At 37.5% G+C, this 23,446-nt stretch overlaps 1 protein-coding gene across 1 annotated transcript in view; it reads left to right on the top strand.

Moving 5' to 3' along the window:
- Positions 1–23,446, top strand: part of LOC134673424 (protein pellino) — a 117,880-nt gene that overhangs the window by 16,072 nt on the left and 78,362 nt on the right. The window contains exon 2 of the mRNA XM_063531410.1: positions 13,609–13,713. Within this exon, the coding sequence (XP_063387480.1) occupies positions 13,609–13,713 (105 nt within the window). The remainder of the gene's footprint in view (positions 1–13,608; positions 13,714–23,446) is intronic.

Here is a 23,446-nt window from a genome sequence, read left to right on the forward strand (position 1 = left end):
TTTACACTTTCTGGTATGTTGTAACTTTTTGAATAATAGAAGAAGTGTAGTTTTTAAGTTAACAGAAACGGGCTAATTCGACCGAACACGCACTGATATTAGAATCAAATCTAAATGATGTCACAATTAACATAATGCCAATGCCTGAAAGTTTAATTTTTGGAATATTTTCATATTATTACAACTCCTATAGGTAGTTGAAAATATATCATTTGTACCGATTAGCCATATAATTTAATAGATTTATACATTTGTTTGTGTGTGGTTATTATGTAGGTAAGTAACTATGTATGTTGTATGATGTACTTGAACATATTTGACCGAAGGTAGGCTAGTTCTTGATCTATTTAATCACATTTTAGATGGTTTTTTTTCATTCTGGCACAAAGTTCGATAATTAGCGCTAATGTATAACTCGATAGGTAACAGTATTAAATAAACCCAATGCATTAAAGAAAACGCATTGACTGTAACGATTGCATTACTTTTGGGCACGCGCCGACCACAACCCCACCTAATTCAGAAGTCTTTAACCCCATACATCATCTGCTTAGGTTGGGCCTCTTTAATTTGGTGGGGTATTTGAAAGGCGCAGATCACATGCTTACTAGATGGCAGTGTTGCCAGATGGTCACAAAAGTCACATTTTTCGTGAATTTTGGCCTTCTCGTGTGACATGTGCGTGACTTTCGATCATGAGGCAATTTTTGTGACTTTTTAAGCTAGTCGAATTTTGGACAAGTTTAATTCTGCAATTCGTATTATTTAGGTACGCAGTGAACGCACCCAAGTTGACACTTGCACTGGCACTTTGACGTTAAGCCCCCTCCAGACTATGCGCGTGAATCGCGGGCGAAGCCGCGAACGCGAGTGTGGAGTCGATTTCGCTGTCTGCGAAAATCGACGCCACACTCACGTTCGCGGCTTCGCGCCGCGATTCGCGCACGAGTGTGGAGGAGGCTTCACATCCACCATCACGTTTATTATAATAGTCGTGGCAAAATGAGACTTGTTACCTTGACATGACGGTGTTATTTAGTTTGATAGTATACCTAGTAGTTATCTATACGCCTCTGGCGGCCTCTGATTCGATCGGGCAGTTTAATCAGATTGGCGAAAATTTGACTAATCTGAATACGCCTTAAATCGGAGATTGACGCCAAATTTATTATTATTTAAAATACTGGCGTCACAAATTGGTATTCTTGTGCCCGTACTCCGTTTTTTCGGTAATATCGGTCATAAGGACTGTATCGTTTATTATAAATACAGATAAAACCTGGTCTAACTGTTGACGTGTGTATTATTTTGTATTACTATGTTCTTAAGGTATAATCTGGGGGTATTTTTAAGACATATCTGATATAAGAATGTTTTACATTTATTTTATTTTAGGGACTTTATGATGATTTTAATACCTTCTAGCAAATGTAATTCGGACAAGCCTATCGAGCTTAATTTGAGACTATTTCACCGATTCCTTAGTACGATTTAAAGAAACAAAAGGTTAATATGCTGCCAAAATATGCCATCTAAGTGTCCTTTTCATGATTGCTCAATTGAACATCCACAGAATAAATGTGGTGTATTTTATCTTTACATGAAAACGACTTTTTATGCAACATTTTGGATTCCCGTCAATTTCTGACGCCAGGGAAATGACGGAAACAGCTAAAAGAATCTACCGAAATCCAAAGCCTAACGGACATTCATGGCGTTGAACCATGGCTAGAACAGGTCGATAGAAACGCTCCATGATGGTTATATTGTATACCAAAGTCGGGGTTGTCGTAAGTAACATGCCATATTTTCAAAAAGGCCACCAAGCACAAAATGAAAAATGAAAATGTGTGTTTCAAAAAGAAAAATCATATAAAGTTAGTAGATTTTTTTTGTGTAATACTTATCTTGTTCGCAAACCGTAAATTTTCTTGTAGTATTTGTCCGAAATCGTTGTAGTTACTCGGGAGGATTGGGTAAATATTGTCCAAACCATATGCTTTACGTGATCTCCCAGGACGAAATGTTACTTATTATTAAAGCACTAATTAAACTATATGTGTAATTTTTTAATAAAAACATAATACCAGAAAAAACGGCTAAGTAAAGTTGTATTTATAATAAACGATACAGTCCTTAATCGGCGATTTAATTCGGCGAGCCAAATTGGCGTTTGCGTCCGCACGTCCTGATTCGATCGGGCAATTTAATCAGATTGGCGAAAAATTTACTAGTCTTAAAATTCATGAAATCGATCACAAATAGCATTAAGTATGAAAATGTGTGTTTCAAAAAGAAAAATCATATAAAGTTAGTAGATTTTTTGTGAAATATATTATTTTCTGAAACTGAAAATCGATTTGTAAGTTGGTCAAACAGATCTTGTCAGTAGAAAAAGGCGTCAAATTTGAAAAATGTAGGCGCAAAGGGATATCGTCTCATAGAAAATTTGAATTTCGCGGCTTTTTGTACTGACAAGATTTGCTTGACCAGCTATACCTACCCATACAATACAATAATATAAAAATGTGACTTAAGCAGCAAAAACGTGACTTTTAGGGAAACGAAACGTAACTTAGGACTCCAGAGCCCTGGCAACACTGCTAGATGGAGCGTACACGACCGCTGATACATTGGCGGTCCCTTTTTAGGGTTCCGTACCCAAAGGGTAAAACGGGACCCTATTACTAAGACTTCGCTGTCCGTCCGTCCGTACAACAAATACTAAAAACAGAATAAAATAAAAATTTAAATGGGGCTCCCATACAACATACGTGATTTTTGACCAAAGTTAAGCAACGTCGGGAGTGGTCAGTACTTGGATGGGTGACCGTTTTTTTTTTTTGCTTTTTGTTTTGTTTGTTTTTTGCATTATGGTACGGAACCCTTCGTGCGCGAGTCCGACTCGCACTTGCCCGGTTTTTTATAGTGTCCTAGTAGGACTGGAACACAAAATTAAAATAATCATTGGCATCAATAAACATGGGCTGTTATAGTATAGATTACAAGTAATACATCTGAGAGGTGTGCCTTATGTGTATTTGGGAATACCAATGCTTGAAATAAACTATAAAGAAAAATGGAAAAAAAGAAACACTCAGTTCGAACTCGCGAATCCGAGGTATACATGTAGGTATTAAGGATATCAGCCCACCGCTCAACCACTGAGTTACCAACATTTTTGATTGAGGCGAATCGTAAATGGCATAAGGGGCATGGCACACATCGTCCGATTCACACGTCGCTCCGAAGTTTGAGCGAGACTACGCTATGCGCGTATTATAGCGACATCTCGCTCGCAGTGTAACCACATGCCCCTAATCCGGAGTCTACAGGAGTGAGTCTTTCGGAAGGTCACCCCACGCGCGGGCGCATACGAGTGCGAACATGTTGCACTGTTTCGGGTTCAATGACCCACACTGCTATTTTCATAGCTTCCCGAGCGTTACTCAGAAACCCAGTTTAAACTTGAACTCTGGGTCCCTAGGAACTATGCGTATTACGAGATCATTAATATACTGATATTACTGATTGATTTGCACGAGTGTGTAATATTGCCTAATATTGATTATACGACCTCGTTTATCTCTGCGCATTGCCAAAATCGGCCTATCACTCAATACGGGGAGTAATAATCTGGTTCAAAGAAAAGAGATAGTTATGTACAGTTCACATTAAATTTGCTTTGAATTTCGTTTGTCTCTAGTCAAATGAGGTGCGACTGTCTGTGATCCTAATTCTAACTATAGTTCATTAATCTTGTATGGATGAAAATTTATCTGTATGATAACATTGATAACAGGTGCCGTCTTGAGCGCCATATTTCAGAAGGCCTACCGCGAACCATCATTGTAGTCATTCATTCGTCTATTTACATCTTTCGCTCAAATCTTCTTAGTCGGCGTCTTGATTGCTGAAGGTCGTGTCTAGTTTGAAGAGTTTCCTGCGCGATGTACCATGCTTTTCCAAGTGTTCCTGTCCTCTGCGGTCTTAATAGCTTCAGGTATTGGCAAGCCGGTGATGGTTTTTATCAAGTCTGAGTTCGCTCAAATATGCAAGGGTACTAACGAAATAAATGACTAAATTTTGATTTCCTTGTCACGTTATGCCCTCAGTTCAGTTCTTCGATCGTCTAATGTCGTTACAGTCAATTTTTGAATGTCAGAAAGATAAAGACGGCCGCAGGAAACTCCCAGTGCAATGAATTGTTCCTTCAACTTACCGGCGACAATTTAGGATTTTTATTACGACGGAAGAAACAATTGGACACAACGTGCTTTGCATTATAATGTATAGATAGTATACTGCGCCACCATTGGGTTTTAGTTTAGGTTTATTTAGTTTTAGTATTCGTTTCGATTACTCAATCTATCGTTGGATTGTTTGGTTCACACGTAAGTGGAACTTAAAGTGGCACTTCCGCACTAAGTATAAACATTACTGTTGAAATTGATTGAATAGCAGGGTCTCTTTATATGTTATAAATATGTATATGGTGCACCCGAATAACCCGACTGACATCCATAGATCCTGATGCATAACTACGATTACTCTTATGTTCATCTAATTAAGGACTGTTCACATGTGGGTGTGCGTAGATGTGCACGTCCACTTGCGTATTGTATTGTAATATTTGTAATATACAGATCCTTATAAGAGACGACACACCGCTTGCGTGGAGTGTGCGTATCTTCATCTGTTCATTTATTATTAACGCTGACACGCCTACGCTACGCGCATATGACTAGCGTTCAGTATTTTCAATAATAAATCATTATCGGTTAGGGTTAGCCAATGCGATGGGCTCTCGATAAAACGGCTCATTATGGAGCAAAAATATGTCGATGTCGATTAACAAAATGACCCGTTTATTATTTTTTATGAATCTAAAGATTGTCAATACCTATAGTTAGTTAATTAATGTAAAACTGCTGTATAGTAACTGCGAAGGTATTCGGGAATTCCTTAGCACCACCACAAGCAATCAACCTCACCGCAGGCGTGCCATTCATTACACATCTCAATAAAAAACAACCGGACTGAGCTCCAGTTTCTTTAGTGATAGTTATTGTTACATATTATATGTAAATACATATATAAAATGTACGGCGGCCTAAGCTTAGAGTGGGTGGCATCTTATATCGACCAGCCGGCGTATTATGGATAGCTTTATTCATCTTTATCCACGAGATAAAATAACTGTCACTTTTTAACACCGTGGGATAGAAAGTCACGGACACCATTTTATCACGCTGTCACGTAGACAAGAAGGACCATCATATCCGTACAGAATAATCCAACTCATGTGTAAAAAGTTGCTACTCATCTTAATAAGTCTGTTACTGTCTAATGATAAGATTATTTTGCATGACATTACTACTATTATGCAGTTAATATTACTTGATTGAAACTGTACAAACCTACACACAACATGAATTGGTATAGGCATTATTTGAGGCATACTTTGACTGCATCATATTGACACAAACACCAAGTTAATCAGATGACATAGGGCAACATCAGAGAAAAGAGGGAAGGAAAAACAAAAATTCAAATCCCAGCTTAAGAAAAGCTATCGTTCTAAGAAGCACTAAAATCATTGAACTCTACCCGGATCAAGACGATTCAAAGTCGATTTCCGCGTTGGGTCGGTAAAAAATAAATGACCGTTGGACCATCAAGCGGGCCATCAACTCGTATCCAGTGAACCGTGGTATGCAATTAGATGCTCTCTGTTTTCCATTACGCCAAAATCTGTTGCCTAATGAAGATACTTGAGCTTCTTTTTCTTGTTTTTCAATGGATAAAACATTTGACCACAATTTCACCTGGTGATAAGTACAGATGCGGTGTCGGATGGAACATGCTTATTTTATTTGATTTAATTCGTAGAGAGAGAACGGTTTGCAGTAGTTGAAGGAACATAATATGTAGTTAGGATAGTTGCGCTAGATCACCAAACGTGTGAGTTTTTCTGACAAATGTTTAAGTTTATTAGACTTGAAATCTAAATCTAATCTTAATCTTGTGTTTTGCCCGGAGTATGAAACCATAAAACATACCTAATACTTGGATTTTAGAGTTTTAAATGCTTGTGTTACTTATTCCGCATTAACTTCATGCTGTAAATGACGAACATTCAATATATTACTTCTACTGTAGCAGTGAATTGCCATCTTAAATATTTTAAGCACTCGAAACTGGAATAAAAGGCACGGTTTAGATTTTCATCTGTTTGTCTCACAAAGCGTTTTTTGCTCTCGCCTCTAGAATCCGGCAGTTCCAAATACTCGAATATTCATTTCTTCCATTTCGTTCCATTAGCGCCCGTCTTCGTTTGACTGTGTTAATTTAATTTTAACGATTCTCTTTTGTCTTCATCTTTTTCGTCGCACGTTTAACGAAAATTGACCGTTGTTGTTCTAATTTGAAGTTGAGCGGTTGTTTTTGTGATTTCGGTGATTTTGGTAATAGCCGGTTTTGAATGCAAGGTTGACTAAAATGTATTACGACCGTTAATGACTCATTTAAAGTTCAGAACTAAACTTAACGTTTCAAAGAATAAGTATAAAAGAGATACTTTGTCCTCCAGTTCATCTAATTATAGCTGAGTATGAATTTGAAAGATCGAACATAATTATCAGGAAAGATTATCAGCGGATTGAGTTTTCTTTTTCTTGATAATCCCGTAGAAAGATTATTTGGTCTAATTGTTATGATTGGTGTAGTTTGTTAATATAATCTACATTACTGCACTGATTGCTATCAGTTAGGCATTTTTAGAACTTCACAATGCACATTGCACTGTTTTATTAAGTTCTGGCCTTTCATATCCGCCATAGTCCCAGTAAAAGCACAATTTTTTTTTATTATGGTTCGTGTTTTACTGACGCTGCTGTGGCCTGTACTAACAACCTCATCCATAAACCCTGACGTTTGCTAAAATTTAAAATTCGTCAAATTCGAACTCATAATATAACGGCTACCCATCCATCAGCTCGAAGCCTTTCATGTCACTGAGGCTAGCGAAGGTAGAAAGTGCCCGGTCTCCAGCCGAGATCGTGGCCGTGCGAACGGTGAAAGTAAGAACAAGGGACTGGATATTGTATAACTGGTGTACTTGAAACCATTGTATGTGGAATTATCAACATTACAACATCGTTTTCATAATCTAGTAATAGTCATAATTCTGATTTTCTTACTAAAAGAGACGACGTTCGGTCATCATACAACACACCTCACATTCGGTCGTCAAAAAACGCACCTAATAAAATTTCATTAGACATGGTCTTTATGAAATTAAACGACATGTACATGTATGACATTGAGTAACCTGCATAATGATGAAGCAAAAACGCACGCTTTAATATCATGTCCGCAAATGAGACTGTCAGATATTTTTTTTATTATTAGTGTATATGAGGTGACTTCCAATTTAAGCAGTACAAAATTACCCTAAATATGTGTATGTGTAAGTACATACATAGTTACATCCCAACAAACAATTAGGCGACACTTAGCACTTATTTTACCACCTAAAGACATATAACGGCTGGAGAATAGCTATATACTCTTAGCTTACAGGCTCTGGTGACATCAAGGTCTTTAAGAGGTCCATGTATAGCTTTAAGATCCACAGTAGCCGTTTTGGCCGCTATAATGGATCTTAAGCAGCTAGTGTTATAGCTCAAAGTGAATTCTACCACCTTAACATCTATATGAGTAATAAGCAGCTGCAATTTTCACTTAAGGTTCTAAACAGGCGATAAAAACTCTTTTATAGCTCCGTTACTCGCAATCGCTTCTTAACTCTCTTGTCTCACTTACAGTCGAAAAGAGAAGTTATGAGTCACTTTTATAGATCATGTAGTCGCAGACGGGCGTTATTCAATACCTTAGTACATCTTATAGTGTTATTAGAGTCTTACTTACAACCTAAGCCTATAGCGCCATGTTAATATGACCGATGAATCAATAAGCAAAACAAAAACTGTTAATTAGAACGTAAATACTTAATAAAAATCGATAATTTTACTCAATATAGACATAATGTTAGTATTGTTGTATTTAAAACCGGACTTCACGTATATTGTGTAATTTTGCGAAAATTAAATACGGTGGACCACAATTTAAAAAGTATTATATTCAGATAAATATGCAAAGGATCAGAGGCCCTTTAAAATTTTGTTAGTAATACATATAGTTATTGACAGTGTAATTAATTTCGCCATCATAAATCCGCAGATAACACCGGCATCAGTGAACTAAAATAATTATTTGCTTTTATTTATCCGCCATTACATTTCACTTCAAGCTGTCACAGTGCAAGCTTACAAATAATAATACAAAATGGAAACATCTGCAACCAAAGCAGGCAGGGCTAAGGAAAAAATGTGCAATTACCTTCTTGACTGTTACAATATTGACTTTAAATGCTAATATACCATCTAAAGCTGAAAGTATCATCTATATAGCTCTACACTACTACTCAAACAGTTAGTAGTCGCTTATTTGGCACCCTTTTAAATCCTAAGTTGTTAATCAACGCTATTACAGCACTACTTTAGCGCTCTTCTACTACAACAGTTTGTAGTCACCTATATGCAACCCATATAGCTCCTAAAGAATTAATTAACACTATTGTAGCTCCACTATACCGCTCTTATGTCTCTTTTTTTATCCGCTAACCCTACTGTAGCACTGTTATAAATCTTACGGTGATAAAATTTGTGCCCAATCCGGGGTTAAAACGGGGTTATAGCCGGCTATAACTCCTATTTTTAGAGTACTAACAACACCTAAAGAGTAAATAGGCGCTTATATAAATCTCTTGTAACCCTTAAATTTAGCGCCTAATGTTAGTTGGGATACTCAAGACAGATTATTTGAATCGCGAGCGCTCTATGAATGAAAACTCACGTATGGTTGGTAAGTTACCACCTTAATACAATGAGATAAAGTCTAGAAAAAGATAATTATATGTTCGTTTGATGCTAAGGGAACGTCATAAATTCTCATAGTAAAGATGTAGGAAAAAATAGATAACTACTTCTTAATGCGTTCTTTTATCTCGGTGCCTTGCCGCCCTAATTTCTTCATGTTGGGCAAGCAAATGTAACTCTTGTGTTATCTTTAGTCTTTTTTTATTTATTCTATAAATTATAAATTTCATCACGTAAATTAGATTAATGCTTTGTTTTCTTAATGACCTAGACAACATGTGAAAAATATTTAATGTAAGTACTAGAATTAATATATGTAATTATAATAATTAGGGCTAGCACGCACGGAGCGGCACGCACACGCACGCGGGTGCCATTGTTGGTACAGCTAGTTGCATTGTTGTTGCATTGTTGGTGAGCTGTAAAATCCGTCGCACGCGTCCGCACCAGTGAGGTAGCTCATACAATTTTTCGTCAACCCGCTCACCCCTTGACGCCCTTGCCCCTTGCATATTTTAACAAATGAACGTGTTGTAAAACTTGTAAAATGCCATTATATGCCTATACTAAATACTAAAATGAAAAATGGAATGGAAATAAATTTATTATTTGTAGCCTTTATTTTCTAACAATGGCCAAGTTTTCGCATCAAAATCCAAATTGTATGAACTTACTCATCACAACTGCGGAATTCACGTCGTGTAGGCGATTCCTCGAACGCTTCCGTCCTTCCACCTTTACCGGATGCCGCTACAGCCTTATATCGAAACGTGTGTCGTTGGCGAATAGTGTGTACAGTCGACGTCAAATTATTATGAACCTTTAGTTAATAGTTTTTTTTAGACTGAGCTGATTTAAGTAGGCTGTTGAAATTCATTAAAAAAACGTCTTCATGCTTCTGTAAATATTAACAGTGTCATAATGTGGGCTTTGTAACTTAGGACGATCCTAGATTTTCGCGTAAAACTTTCAGGCAGGGCTTTCAATCTTTTTACGTGCTAGAATTCCTACGATAAATTAGTTACACCCATTTCCAGTATTATGTATTAGTATCCTCATAAATATTTATACCTATTCGAAAACATTTATTTCCCCGTTTTGTCAGCTCAGCTGGGTAAAAAACAAAAACCCACAATTCTTATCAATTACCTACTATTGGATATATAATTACTTCAGGGAAGTTTCATCACCCCGGGAAATATTGAAATCGACATGACCCCTTCCTCACAGTTCTAAGTTCTAACCCCTCATTGACTCCGCAATGATTCACACGTAGTATCGCGTAGTAATCATTCTCGGAACGCAAACGTCACGCGGTTTCCGCCGATGCTAAAATAAAAACCGAACCGAGACGACGCCGAGGCAGGAAGGTGTAGTGAATTAGTAAATCAATCTGCAAGCCAGGCGAAAGTCAACCTTGTGGGAATGAAATAAAGGCATGTGAGAGATTTTACTACCTATTTTGTAGACAAAAGGGGAAATGTCGAGACATGCAAATCTAATCACCTCATCTTACTTTTTTATTGTGAAAACGCTTCCGTTAAGTTTATTAGCCATTATTTGCTGTTGAAAGTTAAAAGAGTAATATTGTGTATGTAACCATACAAGTAAATTTATTAATTTGAATTCAGATGACTCAACTCTCATATAGGTATTATAATATAATTGTCGTTGGGTGTTCTTTATAATCGAACTAATATTGCTTATCCATCGAAATTCCATCTGTAAGCGGATTGTAAATGAGTCACTGAGGGGACGATCTCCATGCCTAATAAAATTAGCTTAGAAGCAAATCAATACGAATACCTTTTTAATCTTTGGCTTAAGTATATCAATTTTCGCACAAAGAATTATTGTTTTTACGTACAATTCGGAGTGTATTTCGTTTTATAAGTCATTGGTTTATAAAAAGTTGCATTTGATTTACACAGACAGAAACCAACTAAAGTATAGTTAGTCCAGCATCCAGCATTCATGATCGGGTTTAGTGAAAAGAAAGTAAAACGGTGGAACTGGGCCGGGCATCTATGATTACGGCCGGGGTCAAAGCCCTCTGCCCTGCAGGGACCGCAAGCTATTATTTATTAAGGAGACATTGTGAGCACGGTCCGCTAATGATGTTTCATTCTATTTTTGGACTACACTAGGGCATAGGTTGGTTTTTGGGTTTGTAGTTAATAAACCAATGCTAGGTTTTTAACGCTTTTTTGGCGACAATTCTCAAAGTTTTCACAGTACCCCCCTATAATTATTACTATACTGTGTTTCAACCCTTTTCGCTATTTCTCAAGGCTCGCGATGCTCTTTGAGAAACACTTAGCGACACTTGCACTATCCCACTAACCCGGGATTAACCGGTTAAACCGTTAGCCCAGTGTCAAATTGTACTGGTAACCATGATAACTCCAGGTTTAATCAGTTAACCCCGGGTTACTGAATGGTGCAAGTGGCCCTTAGAGAATAGCGGTTCTTAATACTTAACTTATAGAGCAATGAAAAAGGATACACTTTGTTTTTACAAACTGGACCCAATTTTATTTCTTATGAAAGTGAGTATGCATATATTTTTGAAACAAAAACAAGAATACTCTGCAGGTTGGTTAATAGGTCGGTCGTAATGACACAGTAGTTCGCAATGCAGTGAGTGTTTATGGTTCATGTCCAAAGTATGTCAATGAGGTCCTATTTACTGCCCGCTATGTTTATTTAACTCATGTCTGTTGGAAGCTCTTTAAACGTGTGTGTACCTTTAACTGAAAATTAAATAACCTGTTGATATCACAATATGTTATCAGCTCAGGTAAAACTGCACCTTCCATGCACTTGACCGATTTTGTAACAATCGTGTTCGCAGCACAAAGCAAGTGGGCGTTAGTTGCAGATAGAGTGGCCCATTTCTCTCCGTCATACCATAGGACCGATATTACCGATAGCTTATCGACGATCGATGAAAGCTGTTATCATTTCTCAGCAAGTCGAAGTCGACCATTGTAACGTCTACCTCGAGATCCATAACAGCTACAAGAGCCCTCTTATGCTGGTTTGTGAAGCAGTCAATCTGGAAGCATATGGAAGAACATTAGAGCACTCAAACCGCCAGAGCGCAAGAACTGACAACCGCCAAAGATTCGCCCATAGCATAATGTTTACCTAACCCACTTCCACTCTTCAAACGCTTTTAACGCGTGGTTGTAATAAATGAGGGCTGGATATAACTTAGTTATTGAGCTTGATGGTTAAACTTCCAGTTTTTAAAACATATTTTAGTACTGAGACATCGATGTGGCCGTACAGGCTTTAGGCTTTTTAGTCCAAACTGCGTTCGTATGTGTGTGATATAAGCAAGAATGTATTATTCGGTCTACATTTTCTAAGTATTTGGGTAGCGATATATTTTAATAAACTGTATAAACGTCGATTCAATTGATAGTCCACTAGGTCGATCTATGTAACATTGTCCCCAGGATACAACGCCTTGAACGCTTTTACGAAGCTGACAGTCGGTGTTTTGATGGTGTAATAACTGGGCTGATATTAGAACATAACTTAGTTATTGGGTCCTTTTATTAGCTATTTATTTCGTTTATGAGTTGCGTAACACTTCGGTCCCGACCGGTTTTGTCTATTCACAAATCATTTGCGTGTCTGAGAACTTTCCTAGTATAACTTGATCCCGTGATTGTAAAAGACTGTGCGTATAGGAAGTTGGAGTTATATTGGTCAGTGGCTGAGTTGATAAGCTTTGTAAATGACTGGCTAGTAATTTACTTCGTAATCTTGACCCACAGCTGTCTCCGGTCGATGTCATTACAATCGTTAGCGAGTCGATCGCTTGAACGAACCACTATAAAACCGCATTTGCATGGGTTACGCATACCTTGGACTTTAAAATTTGAGTTTGGAGTATCGTAAGATGCAAATGAAATAAGCGTTCTTTACTTAAATCTTCTTAAAAAATTCAAGTTCTTACTTGATGAGACTTAGACAAACTTCCACATATTAAACTATCGAGGTCTGTGCACACCGGAGACGTATACGTACTATACGTGAGCGTTGTAATATACAGATCCTTACGAGAGACGGCACACCGCTTGCGTGGAGTGCAATGCAGTTGTAGTGCACGCGCACGTACGCAGTCGATGTGCTCTAGCCTTCAAGCTCACCTTATACTGGTTTACTATATAATTCGGCTCTCTTATGTGCGTGAAACTCTTCTCGTCCCTATCTAACCAACACTTACTGCATTCATTAAATTTAATCTTCCGTTCGGCGAAGAATAGGATTCCGTGGGCGGTGCAGCGCGGCGCCGTACATTGTTTTATTGTACCGTACCTTGGCAGATGAAATAAAAAGTAAAAAACATTTAAAAAACCAACAAACTAGACATACAGCTATTGTTTTTAACGGCTCAGTCGCGATATTGAGCTACTTGCGACGGCGGCATCGGCAACCATAGGTGGGAAAAGGTCCGATAGCTGTGTCTCGCTTGAACCTATGGGTACCGTCGCAAGTCGCTCAATGTCGTGGGCGAGCCGTAAGTGACACAAAAGCAAGTGACTTGGTTATTCAGACAACGATACACATAATAACACAACACATTTAAATGCATAAGCATATATGTGCAGATAACCTAATTGTTATTGAGTGTATGTTTGTTTTGTTACAGTGCTGCGGACAGTGCGGAATCACCTATTTTGGAGGAAGCCGGCGAGAGCGGTTCTGAACAGAAGCCAAAGCCTCTCGTCAAATATGGCGAGCTCGTCATACTTGGGTAACTACCTACACAAAACAGATAGGTACAGAAGTCAATCACATGTATGTACTTTACTTTTCATACCTACGCTCGGCGGTCGCTCTAGGGTTGCGAACTATGGCTTATGCACAAAAAACTATCGTGGTAGTGGCACTCGTATCTATCGTATCGTATCTCGTATCTAGTTGTTTGATTTATTATTGAGAATGAAACGGGAAGAATGGAAATATAAATTAATAATAACATTAATAACCCAAATAGGTATTTTAATTTTAATGTCATTGTTATATTACAATTATTACAAATTTGCCACAGAAGATATCTTGCGATGATTTCGAGATTGGCGAAATGCACGATTATTATATTTTAAAGTGTAATAAATTCGCATTCTCACGTACAATGTAATAAATTCGCATTCGCATTCTCTCTGAAACCACTGGTAGCTTAAAAAACGACAATTCACCGTTTAATGTTGAATTTAAACAACCGTCCACTGTACAGTTATAATAACTTTTTTTTTTGTTTCTCCATTATTGCACAAAAAAGTTCACAGACGCGTGTCTCAAGCGAATGGCACTCGCGCTCGCAGTGGTCCCAACCGGTCCGAGATATCGTGTCCGTGAGCCGTGTCTATGTGTGCGTTGCTCGAGCGCACTTTGTTTGTAGATTGATTTCTGTACCTATCTGTTTTGTGTTACCTATTTAAACATCTTACATATCACACATACACACACATACAGGATGGATCTCGTGGCTGAGGAAGACCCAAACGGAGATGGCAGGACTACCTCCATACATTCTGTGTGGAGTGGCGGGACTGTGCATTGGAGAGAACCAAGTGGCGGGAAAGAGGGGACGCCTTTGCCCAGCTGTGGCAAAAAAAATCTTACATATTATTATGACCGACGGCGACGCCAAGCCACTTTGAGCCTTATCACAACTATCAGGCTAAAACGGAACTATACTTTAACGTTCTGGCTGTTTGCTCAACTAAAAGGCCGTAAGACACTAGTTATAAATAGTAAGATTAGTAAGTTACCTATTTGACAGTTGATGAGTTGAGGATGACAAATAGTATGATGATTTGAGTATTTGCTTTTGAAAAGCATTATGATAGATAGATAGGATTAAATCAGTCTTAGCCTCATTCTTTTAATCTAGTCGACAAAATGTTTTAGGCAAAAACATCTAGGGTGTTAGTTAGGGTGTCAGATGTGCGTCAATATACCCGTTCTTATTCTTACGTATACGTAGACGTAAGTAGCACAATTGTTATATGTTAATTGTACAAATATTAATTGGCATCACAACATCCAGCCATTTGATTTGCTCTCTGGGTCAGATCATTATCATTAGCCGGCATTAATCTCAAACGGTTCGACGCAAGGTTAAGACAAGGCTCATTCCACTTTTGAAGAACCAGTATAGATGAGGTCTAGATCTCCTTATTAACTACGCTTGATTAAATTACACGCTGATACTGGTCGGTTACAAAGTGGTGTGTGATGGTAACAACCAATGAGAGCGCGTTGACGTAGCTTCCGATCGAGAACATTATGCATGTTATAGTTCCATTTATAAACGTCCCAAGTAGATTAGTGTTTGATGGTAGGTAATTTAAGTTCGTGAAATTTCATAAAAATGTTACATTATGTTAGAGTAAACCAAGAAAAATCGGCAGAGATCTTGACAGGACACGCAGTGCAGATGTTATTTTAAACGTCAAACTTCTATGAAATATGACGTATAAATAACACTGGCACTGTGTGACCTGTGTGTGCTGTCAAAATCTCTGCAGACTTTTCTTGGTCTAACAATATAAGTATTATGACATATGTAATTTTTAATTAATGTATGTTATTGGCCAAGAGGTGTAAGTGTTATGTTGTCATCTAGAAAAGCCGAAGACATTGGTTCAATTGTAATCGCTCTTCGGGCAGCCTAAGAATCTATATTATTTAGTATATCTATGACATCTCATTTCATTTTACGAAGTAACTTGAAATTTGGTGGAAACTACCCCTGTTTATAATATATACGCAAGCAAGTCGAACCGCTTCGCTTCGGATTATACATCGTATAACAAATCAAGTAAACCAACGGCGCTTACGTCTTTACGCAAATAACGCAGCCGCTGCGCACGTAATACATGCGCATGCGATGCGTGTGAATCCATTATTGTGTAACGATAACGATGTACAGAAGAATTTTTGTTAATTAAACCAGTTCACGGTTCTTTGTCACGACTAGATTGTTTGAGCTAGATTTGTACACTGAAATATGAATACTGCAAGTTATTTTGCTAATATCCTATGTCCCTTTTATGGGAAGAGGGCTTTTACAGTACGCCACGAATCAGGTTCGAGCTTTACGCTTGATTTCGCTCCACGTCTTTTGAATGGCCTCGGCTTCTGCGATGACAGGTCTGCTTTAAGAGAACTGTTTCTATTTCCCACGTCCGTTTCTGATGCGAGTCAAAGTTCACAACATGTGATTAACTTTTCATAGCCCATTGATTCTTTTGAGTATTTTTTTTCAAGAACTGCTCCACTCTGTTGCTGATGTTTCATTCAAGCTGAAGGAAATCTCATGGGCACCTTACTACTGTAGGCAATTCAATTCAATTCAATAGAAGCTAGAGTAAATAACTATGTAAGTATTTACCACTATACAGTTGAAAGGTTGTTTTTAGCTTTTTACATTTTACCTTTCGATTATTCTAATCCCGAATCGAATATCCATATCTGAGGTTAAACATACACTCGTTTTTAACACGAAGAGTATTGTTATTATTGTGAGGGGGCAGATGGGAGCCTCACCAGGATGATGGGAGGTAATCAAAGTCGGGAACCAGGGCGATGATGGGTATTTATTAATTATATAAAAAGGCACAATATGTGCCTTGGTGATGATGTAGATATATATCTGGAAGGTGTGCAGGGCCACAAAACGAGCACTAAACTGAACTGCACGCACTTATGAATTATTACGTTTACTAATAAAAATCACACTTAAACGGTCGTGTTTAGAAACTTGGGAAGTACAGTCTGTTAGATAAAATGATGTTTATCGATCAAAGTATGTGATCGAACTGAAAATAAAAATCATTGAATGGAATTTGGAATAGGATTTGAATTTCAAAAAGGAATTTAGAATTTGTATGGTGCCAGAAATAGTATGAAGGTCGATAGTGTAACGCTTCGTTACACGCACCGTAACACTACCGGGGTCGCCCTGGAAGGGAAAATCCTGGGGCTTACGGCCAAAGGATTTTTCCGTAATGTAAATATAATGTAATGAATATGGGTATGAGTGATAAGTTTAGAAGGTGGGGATGTTATATACAATGTTTATCATACAAGAGAGGCGATTTAAACATGCATACCAAAGGTCATTCATACATCATCTTATAAAATTTTGGTTAATTGTTTAACCAAAATAAGTTTCAATAGAGTACTCCTTTAAGTAGAGGACGTACTCATTAAATCGCTCTCCATTAGTATTAAGGCTTATTAATCAGTAACCACCCGCTGAATATTAATGAATCTAAATATAATATCTACAATAATGTGTACCTACAAAGAGTACGATTGTTGAAATTTATTCAACAAAATAATGCCGTATGGAATGTAGGATTACTACAAAATATCATAAGATAATTCCTTAATGGAATTAATAAATGTACTGTACGGTACGTATGTACCTAAGTACGTAAATATGAACGTTATGTCAAGGGAAGAAATATATAAATAAGTATTGTTCTAACTCTGGTAGAGTTAGCTTTGAATAACGTTATATGAACGTAATATAACGTTATATAAATTAAATAGTATAAATGAACGTATAAATTCGTACTAAGTAGGTATGTACGAAATGTAATGAGTCCGAAATGTATAATGGGGATGAGATATAATTATAAATGTATAACATTATATACAATATTTTACAAGTTAGGAGCTTAGGAGAAAAGTAGCTAAGTTTGAGCCAAATAAGAATCTAATTAAGGAAAAACAGTATATTATTTATTTTAGAATTTTGGGGAGAGGTTTAAGGTCTCTAATATGCCATCGTCCGAGCATTTTGCCGGACATGTCTTGTAGGACATATACTAAGGGTGATATTTTTTTTAGGATAGAACATTTAATAAACTTGGGTGCAAGTTTAGCAGAATAGTGTTTAGGAGAATTACTAATTGCGTAATTTCGTTTCCAGACGATGTCATTTTCGTTGAATTCGAAATGTTGGTGATGTTTATTATACGATGAAGAATTGGTTTGGTGTGCTCTCCAAAGACGGGCTTGTACTTCGGAGAAGACAGGCTGGAGAAGACCAAGATTATCAGCGTATTCGTCTCTGGGCGCGAATATAATATCATCTGTGAGATCAGATTTATCGTATGCTGATCCACATGTGACTAATTCGCGACCAAATACAAGGAAAGAAGGAGTATAATTTGTTGTTTCATTTACGGAAGTATTAATAGCAAATTGTATCTTATGTAGGTTGATATCCCAATTCCTGTGGTCATCCTGTATGAATGAGGATATTGCTGTGGTAACAACTTTATTATATCTCTCCACGGGATTTGGTTGGGCGCATTTAATTGCGCAATAGTGTATTTTTGGGATCTGATAGGAGTGGAATAAATCCGTTGTCTCTTGACTAACGAATTGAGGACCATGGTCAAGAATTATGGTCTGTGGGATTCCGTACACTAGGAAAACTAGGTTTTCTAGAATATGAACGATTACTGATGACGTAGCACGTTTAATCGCAAAGAGGAGGCAGTATTTTGAAAAACAGCAAGTAACGACAAAGATGAATCTGTTGTGTTTTAGTGTAGTAGGCAAGGGGCCGATCAAATCTATTGAAATGCATTGAAAGGGTCGAGAGCATTGCTTAGGTTTACCCATTAGGCCAAGTTTTAGTTGGGTTTGGTGTTTGCAAGCTAAGCAAGTCTCGCATTTGGCAATAAAATTTGAAATATCTTTGTACATTCCTGGCCAAAAATATTTCAATTTAACTTTATTGTATGTTTTAAATGTTCCGAAATGAGCGCAAGTTGGGGTGGAATGATTTTCTGTGATAATGGGTATTCTGTACTCTAGTGGGATAACTTCTTTCCAATTATACTCAGATTGGAGTAACGAAGGGGTTTTTGAGTATCGGTATAATTTATTATTATGTATTATGTAATCTGGAGTGGTGTTGGGGTTAGAACTGCATTTAGCGTAGATATTATTATACCAGTCGTCATTGGTATTAGAACTATTGTAGTTAATAACGTCTACTGAAGGTAAGCGTGATAAAGCGTCAGGGATTAGATGATCTTTACCACGTTTATGTTTAATTTCGAAGTTAAATGTAGATAGACGAATACTCCAGCGGGCTAGACGTCCGGTTGGATTATCTAGATGGAGAAACCATTGTAATGCGGAATGGTCTGTGTAGATTGTGAACTTTAAGCCGTTGTCAAGATAGCAACGCCAATGTTCTAGGGCTAGTAAGACACTTAAGAGTTCTCTTTCTGTAATTGAGTAATTTCTTTGGGGACCAGTTAGGGATTTGCTCATATAAGCAATGGGTTTCTCAACGCCATCAAATTCTTGGGTCAGCATGGCACCGATGCCGAAGCTGGATGCATCACAGTGGACTGCGAAGGGTTTTGAGAAGTCTGGGCAAGCAAGAACAGGGGTAGAGACTAGAGCTTCTTTAATGGATTTAAAGGCATTGTCTTCTAGTGATGTCCATTTAAATGGTGGTGCTTTTTTGGAAGTGGAGGTAAGTTTAGTTAGTGGTGCAACCTTTGTGCTGAAATCGGGGATAAAGCGTCTATACCAACTTGCTGTACCTAGGAACTTTTTAACTTCTCGAGGAGTTGTGGGAGGTGGGATGTTAAGTATTGCCTTAACCTTGTCAGGATCTGTTTGAAAGCCGTGTTCATTAACTATGTAACCAAGATATTTAAGTTCTTTTTTGAAAAATGAACACTTGGGGAAGTTTATAGTAATGTTGGCTTGTACTAGCCTTTGGTAAACTTTATTAAGTAAAGTGATGTGTTCATCGAAAGTATTACTTATGATGATAATATCATCTAAGTAGGTAAATACTGAGTTATCAAGGTTTTCAGAAGGGAATAACGCATCCATAAAGCGTTGTTGGGTAGCAGGGGCATTAGTCAATCCAAAAGGCATTACGCGAAACATGTACATGCCTTTTGAGGGTACATGGAAACTAGTTTTAGGTCTATCAGAAGGGCGTAGGGGTATTTCCCAAAATGCTTTTGCTATGTCTATCGATGATAGATATTTAGCATTTTTTAGATTATCTAAAATGTCGGAAATGAGTGGGAGTTTGTAGGCATCTTTGCGCGTAATCGAATTTAGTTTACGGCTGTCGATGCAAAAACGCCACGTTCCATCTTTTTTAGGAGTTATTATGACAGGGTTTAGCCATGGGCTTTCACAGGGTTCGATAACATTAAGCTTTAGCATTTCATCAACTTCTTTGCATAAAGCTTTTTGTTTCTCTGGTGAAAGCCTATAGCATCGCTGTTTGATTGGTGGATGGTCACCGGTATCTATGTGATGTTCAATGAGGTGGGTTCGTCCTAAGGGTTTGGTTTCTGTTGAAATATTTTTAAATTTTTCAATAATAATATCTGAAATTAACTGTTGAGTTTCAGAAAGGTTGTCATAATTAGTGATGTGTTGGTCACAGGTGGAAATAACTAGGGTATCTATATGTTTATCAGAATATGACGTTATGTCAGGTAATATGTGGGGAGCTATATTGAATTTTCTCCAAAAATTTGTGCCTAGAATCAAGGGTTGCTTTACAGTAGGGATAACATGAGCGGTAATAATAGCCACAATATTTTTGTACGAAATTGGTAGTTGAATTGTACCAATAGAGTATATAGGGTAGCCGTCGGCTACAGAGCCTACGACTTTATGGTCGTAATTTATGGTAAAATTGTGGGATAAGAGAATTTTATGGGAATTATTTCCGAAAATAGTTAAAGCACTGCCACTGTCTAAGAGGCCACATAAAGTTAAATTATTTGTCTGGATGTTGACATAAGGTCGTTCATCGTATGGATCTTGAGTGAAAAGTGCTGATGTAGTATTGTATGATGACATAAATAATTTAATGGTATCTAACCATTGGTTCCATTCTGTAGCAGTAGTTTTATTTAAGTTACTTTTCTCCTTTATGCGTTTTTTGGAAATTTATGGCAAACTATACATTTTGCAAAAGTGACATTTTGTTTGCCACAGCGGAAGCATACTATATTTTTACTTGTACAAATATCTAAAGAATGATCGTTTGTTCTGCAACGCGGACAGGAGTAACGTAACGTAGAAGGTGGTGCTGTTACAGTATGGACCGGTTTATTAAATGGGAATGGTGGTATATACGGTTGGGAAGGGGGGTATGGTTAGAATCTTGTTGAATGTTGGTATAGTTGCTAGAGCTATAAGTAGAGGTAGTATTACAGCTTTCGTACCATTTGCACGATTGGAATAATGTGTCTATAGACGTAACATCTGTAGGAACTAATCTGGAACTGTAATAAGGGCTCATGTTTCTACGGAGGATATCTATTTTTTGTTTTTCAGAAAGGGGTTCATGTAATTTGGAAAAGAGGGCTTCCATGGCTGAAAAATACATTATTATTCGTTCATGTTGTTTTTGTTTACGGGAATGTATATTTTGTAGTAAGTTGTGGTCATGGTCATGCAATTCGAAATCTTTTAAGAAGTGGGTTTTAAATGATTTCCAATCTGTAAGGGTTGTTTTCTTTGACCTATACCAATCTAAAGGAGTGCCTGATAAAAAATCGTATATATATTTGTGTAAGCGTTTGTCGTCAATGTTACGCGCTATTGCAAACTCTTCGATGTTTCGAATAAAATCATAAGGGCAACTATCGCCTTTATAGTTGAATTTTTTAAAATCGCTTGGTTTTGCTTCAGAGAGGTTGGTTAATTTTCGAGCAAGTAGGTCTAAATTTGTGGAATCATCTATCAAAGAGGTTGCTGACGCGTAAGTTGACGTTGTTGTTGACGGTTGTGACATGTTAAATTTTGTTTGACATTTTGACAAAAATTCGCATATTTTCGAATAGTTGTCAATAATTTCTGGAGATAATTCAGTGGTAATATGGAGACGTTCTATTCTGTTATATAAATGAAATAAGAAAACCGCTATTCTATCGTGCTTCGCTTGGTTGGTGGTCGCAAGCTGTAGCTGAGAAGAAACTATTGTGAGGCATCTGCTAATTTCGGTGATATCCTGTTCAAGATCATATGGGCTGGAGAGATTCGAACACGGGTCCGCGAATAAATTTGGAGTGAGGAGCTGTCTTAAATCATCAGCCTGCGCGGTGGCTGGGAACTGAATGTTCCTGAGTTTGAGCTCATAGATGAGTTCAGGTTTATTTAATAGTGCTGGATTCATTGTTTATTAAAGTGGATACCTATTACGAAGAGAATAATTGATGTTATCAATATAAATAAAATATGTAGTTATTAAATTTTATTTTTTATTGAATCGAAAGGAGAAGTTTATTGTGATATTAGGCTTAGTTGTGTATATTTATTTAATCGGGTGAAGGATAAGCTATCGGATTATCTCCAACAGTACTGCCGTAAGTCAGGATTGGTTCGCACTTCAGTGACTCCAAGGAGTTTTAAAAACACTTAGGATTGAAACCAATTTGTGAGATTTCAGTGGAAATCTTGGATTGTGTAATTGTATGTGATAGATGTTTTGTGTAATCACTATGTTAAGAGTTTTGTTACGTGGCGCGACAAAAAGCGTAGGACGCTGGCATAATAGGGATTAGAAAATAGATATAGGTAAATTGGTATAAGATGATGAATGATGATAGATGTATATGTAATTGGTTATTTAAGGGGGAAATTTTGGTTAAACGGTTGAGGATTAGATAAAAGGTTGGTTGTAAAATAGAAAATTAAATAAAATGATGTTAGGCCGAGAGATATTGCGAAAATTTGGGTTGGGTCGACTATAACCTTTTAGAATTTTGAAAAGATCTTATGCTAACTATTACAAGATATATAAAATTGATAAAAAAAAAAATGTCGTCAAAAGTAGTAGGCGTCGGCGTGGTGTAGGAGCACGAGCGTAGCGGAGGAGGCACGAAGAGAAGGGCTGCTCTGCGTCGTAGGGTGGGTGGGTAGGTTCGTCGTAGGGGTGTTCTGGATTCGATCACGTTGGTAGCGCCAGTGTGAGGGGGCAGATGGGAGCCTCACCAGGATGATGGGAGGTAATCAAAGTCGGGAACCAGGGCGATGATGGGTATTTATTAATTATATAAAAAGGCACAATATGTGCCTTGGTGATGATGTAGATATATATCTGGAAGGTGTGCAGGGCCACAAAACGAGCACTAAACTGAACTGCACGCACTTATGAATTATTACGTTTACTAATAAAAATCACACTTAAACGGTCGTGTTTAGAAACTTGGGAAGTACAGTCTGTTAGATAAAATGATGTTTATCGATCAAAGTATGTGATCGAACTGAAAATAAAAATCATTGAATGGAATTTGGAATAGGATTTGAATTTCAAAAAGGAATTTAGAATTTGTATGGTGCCAGAAATAGTATGAAGGTCGATAGTGTAACGCTTCGTTACACGCACCGTTACAATTATAACTCGTCAATCCAGTTTACTTCCTAACGATAAGACCCGCTTGTCTGATTCCGATTATGAAGAG

The sequence above is a fragment of the Cydia fagiglandana genome, chromosome 18 (genome assembly GCF_963556715.1).
Source record: "Cydia fagiglandana chromosome 18, ilCydFagi1.1, whole genome shotgun sequence".
Classification (NCBI taxonomy): Eukaryota; Metazoa; Arthropoda; class Insecta; order Lepidoptera; family Tortricidae; genus Cydia; species Cydia fagiglandana.